The sequence below is a fragment of the Protopterus annectens genome, chromosome 9.part0, assembly GCF_019279795.1.
Source record: "Protopterus annectens isolate FY-2018-M chromosome 9.part0, PAN1.0, whole genome shotgun sequence".
Lineage (NCBI taxonomy): Eukaryota > Metazoa > Chordata > Ceratodontiformes > Protopteridae > Protopterus > Protopterus annectens.
Window position 1 is genome coordinate 1,936,562,410 of NC_056743.1, and position 4,365 is coordinate 1,936,566,774.

The 4,365-nt window shown below is 42.5% G+C and overlaps 1 protein-coding gene across 1 annotated transcript in view; it reads right to left on the reverse strand.

The window, feature by feature from the left end:
• LOC122812332 (bestrophin-2-like) overlaps positions 1-3,770 on the reverse strand; it is a 222,456-nt gene extending 218,686 nt beyond the window's left edge. Inside the window, exon 1 of the mRNA XM_044084743.1 lies at positions 3,570-3,770. Coding sequence (XP_043940678.1) covers positions 3,570-3,721 — 152 coding nt within the window. The 5' untranslated portion in view covers positions 3,722-3,770. The remainder of the gene's footprint in view (positions 1-3,569) is intronic.
• Between the last annotated feature and the right edge of the window lie 595 nt (positions 3,771-4,365).

Below are 4,365 nucleotides of genomic sequence, written 5' to 3' on the forward strand. Positions count from 1 at the left end.
GCTCAGTGCAGACAGGAAGGGTGGTTGTGTCCATCATGAGAGTAATGGCCTTGAGCATTCGTCATTACTGCTCTGCTTAAAGGCATGGGTATATCAGGATGTCAAGGAGGATATGGTTCTTGTCCATCCAAGCCAGTGACAGTAGCCCTTGTTGGCACATATGCATGTTAAAAAGGCAGAGGTGTTCCTTGTAGTGATACAAGTGCTTACCATCAGCACCTCCCTAAGGGAGGATTTAGGCCAGCTGTAATAAAACACCCTTACAGCAGGGATGCCGATAAGGGCATAAGCAATGCCAAAGTCTGCCAGTATGACAACCTCCCCGACAACACCATATTTAGTTAAGATGTCTCTACCCACTTCTTGCACAGTGCACAACAGAACTCGCACTAATTGTACTTCCTGTACTCTCCTCCCCAACACCATATTTAGTTCTTAAGATGTCTCAACCCACTTCTTGCACAGTGCACAACAGAACTGTCACTAACCGCACTTCTTGTACTCTCCTCAGCAATCCTATTTGTACTACCCTCAGCATCACTTCTCAGAGGCTCCATTCTGGGAACACTGTACCCTCTTGTAGTCTTAAACCTCCTCCTGCCCAGTCTCCTAACCCACCGCACCTGCCACATCTCCTAACCCACCCCACTCATAGTCAAGGCTGACAAAGGACAATTGAAGAGGCAAGGAAGCCAGTAAAGTATCAGACCAAGGCTTTATCACAATACTGTCATTCTGCTCAAATCCTGCTGTACAAGAGTAAGTCAGTCAGTCATTTCCACAACTTACCTCAGACAGCACCTCAAAAAATTACCCTCTTTGCTCAGCTTGTAATTCTGCACAGAATTCACATCCTTTTAAAACCAAACTGCTGCCATGTCCAGCCACAGGCATGTCTGAGCAGTGGCTACTACCTGTACTTTAAGAGGTCACAGTCAGCGCTGGTTCCTACACCATCCACTCGGTGTGGGGGGGTGACAGGACAGTGGCTACTTTCTCCTATTAACTTACCTTTTTCCACCGGCACGTAAGTCAACAGCACTGCAACTAGGGCGCCAAATTCTGAGCCAATGGAAAAAATGGCAGCTTCCCAAGTATCCTTTCCTATAGCTGTGTAGGAAGCGTTGCAGCCATGGCCTGCTGCCTTCCCCACCGCTGTCAAACAGGAAACCCCTGCTATTACAGAAAAAAAAAACAAGGGTTCTTTTGCAACACTGCTGGCATGGTGCATGCAGACGCATGAATTCATGTAATTGTAATACTCTCTCTACATCTACCTGTACATGCACAAAATATGAATGCAGGCCAAAGTCTTTTGTCTCTAATTTGCATATTTCTCATGTGCGTGCCCTCACATTAGTCCACATTAATAAAATGTGTATTTCTTAACTGGGATAGACCACTACATGACCTCTTTTCAGACTCATCCTGGATGCGCTACCTAGGTAAATGATTTGCTCAAAGGAACAGCAATTCAAAAGGAGCCAATGGAATCAAACCTTGGATTACAGGAAACAGCTCATTAACATCTCACAGCCATAATACACTGTGCCAGCTGCCAGGGGATACATACATAAAACACACATGTAATATTATATATGTATTACACAAATAAAAATACTTGTGCGCATGTAGTATTGTGTATTATATTTACACACAGAAACTGCACTTAGTCAAACCACAAAAGACTGATCTAAAAAAAGAAAGATCAAAAGTCCCAAAGAAAGCACACCCGACATTTTTTTGTTTCATGGGTCAAGCCCCCACCCCAATGCTACTCTTATGGTTGCACATCAGAAGGGGAAAGGGAAATCCCCCCCCCCCACACACACACACACTCTCACTGTACTTCAGTCTCCCATAAACTAATACCAACCCAACATTCTGTAATTGCTTTACTAATAGATTACTTGTGCTGGCATTAAACACATTTGACCTTCTCAACATTCATCCATTAAATCTGCAACCAATATACACATACCTCTCAACATCTTAACAAAAGAAATCTGGACAAAACCAAAACTAATAGGGGAAAAAGCCCCAAAATAGGGACAAATATTAAATATTACTCTTATACACCTATAGAGTTGATAGAATAAAAGGCTTTGTGTTACCATTAATTTTCTGAAGGATATGAAGTCTAAACTGATTTGCCAGAAAACCACATATTGTATGAGAATCAGACTAAAAATAGATGGCAAAATTTTGGAAAGTTTGCAAAACTCTGGACAATTGACATACATGAATAAACACACAACACGCACTACACACACCATGGTACCACACACCTTTTCTGGTTAAGGGGTAAAAACACATTTTGGTCAACCCCCATGTAAGATGGTGAGACAACAGGAAGGATTATGAAAAGGTCTACCTCTCCCATCCCCATTGACCGTCAAGTCTCTCCTTTGAGCTGGCCCTATTTACTCCTCCCTTGGCAAGAGAACTCCAGATGCCAAAAGTGGTGCCATCATCTGCTGCCAAGGGGAGGATTTTTAAAATCTGCGCCTAGTCCCTGCCAACCAAAGTGGCTTGCATGCTGCACCCTCACTTCCACCAGTATACACATCTACGTTACCAAATTTACCATGTCTCCTGGCCAAGTAATGCATCTCTTGCAGCATGTTTAGGACAATCCACTTGCTACAGGTGTTACACCTGCACTCCTGCTGTCGCTACCAATGAAGGAAGCCAAGCCACAGAATGTGAAAGCCGGCGTTTGTTACTGGTATCATCTCTCCCCACCCAATCCTGCTGCTAAGGGAACATTGGTTGTATGGGGAAGAGTCAGGGCTCCATTCCTCTATATCATGGGGGCAGGGGCTTTCCTCCACTAACATGCAATGTTTCATTACTAAGATGCAGGGAGGGCCTGCTCCACCTAAGTACATTATTTTAGTATAAATTTAATATTTGAGGGATCCAAGTAATGTGGGATGAATGGACCAGGAAAGCGATGGAGGTTCCATCACTGTTATACACATTGTGCACATCCAGTGTCACTCCACTAACCACTTTCACACTTCCTCCTCGACCACAAGGTATTAAGAGATTTGTTGAAAGAAACACTTCAGAACTTTAGTAATGACTGAACAAGTCAAACACAGAGGGGGGGGGGTTAAAAATAAAAGCTTACATAGAAATTGTGTCACGTCTCAATCTTGCTGTGAATTCAGAATTAGTGTTATGTTAATTGTAGACTGATTGGGAGAAAGGGATGCAATCTTCACCATACAGGTGATTGCAGATGTCTGTACCCCCCCAACCACCTTTTTCATTATTCCTTGCCCCCATCAAAAGCAATCCTTGAGTCCTGCTGTGAACAAGAGTTCAAAATGCAGATTAAAACCTCAGCTCAATTCTATTATAAATGTGTAGGTGAAAAATGTGCACAGTGGGGAGGTATGGTCAACAAAGTACTTTGTCAGAACATTAGCATCAGTACTAAAATTCATATCAGGTTTTAAACAAACTGGTAACATTTACACTAAATGCAGATTTGGTTAAACAGACAGCACCTTATCTGCAAGTATGGATCCATGTGATGAGCAGAGTAAAGCAAAACTCACCTGTACGAGATGCTGAGAGACATGTACGAGATGAAGAAGACAAAGAACTCCTTGTACACCAGCTTGTAGATGCTTCCCCTCCACAGCAGCAGTAGCTTAGAGAAACTGCAGAAACGAGCATTCGCCACACGGGCTGTGTACGTAACAGTCATGGCAAGAGGTGGGAGATCAGAGTCCCAGAGATCTACTTTAGCTGGAAAAAAAAAAGTTTGAATTTAAACTCTTCTGTTAAGCAAACTGTAAACTATGACGACAGGTTTATGTTGCTCATATATTAAAATACAGACTCCAAAAAGGTGCTGCAAGAGGTCTGGTGTCCGTCTGAAAATTACATAAGTAAGTAAATAGAGAGCAATACTTTCTTGTTGCCTTAAGACAAACACAATCGCTCATTATATACTGTATATATTTTTATACATCTATACCAATCCAGTGGGAATAATGACAGATTACCAGTAAACTGATGCAGCCCTGAAATGTCTACAGCAATTCTGACATGTGACTACCACCTCTGACTCATACCAAACATTTTCAGTTTCCAGCCACTATAGACCGCTCACAAGTCACAATTTCTCTGTGCAGTCCCATGAGGATGCCTTTTTTTACTTCATTCACACAGTTCCATCATATACCAGATAATTAACTAGGACCTTTTGCCCAAAGCATGCAATTCTGACAAGATATACATCTAGTGCATGCTGCAAGGCTCTCAATCACGTCTTCCACAGAAAAAAAGGCTGACAAACCTGATAAAACAGTAAGGCTAACAGCTCTTTCACATGACTCCAGAAGCAGC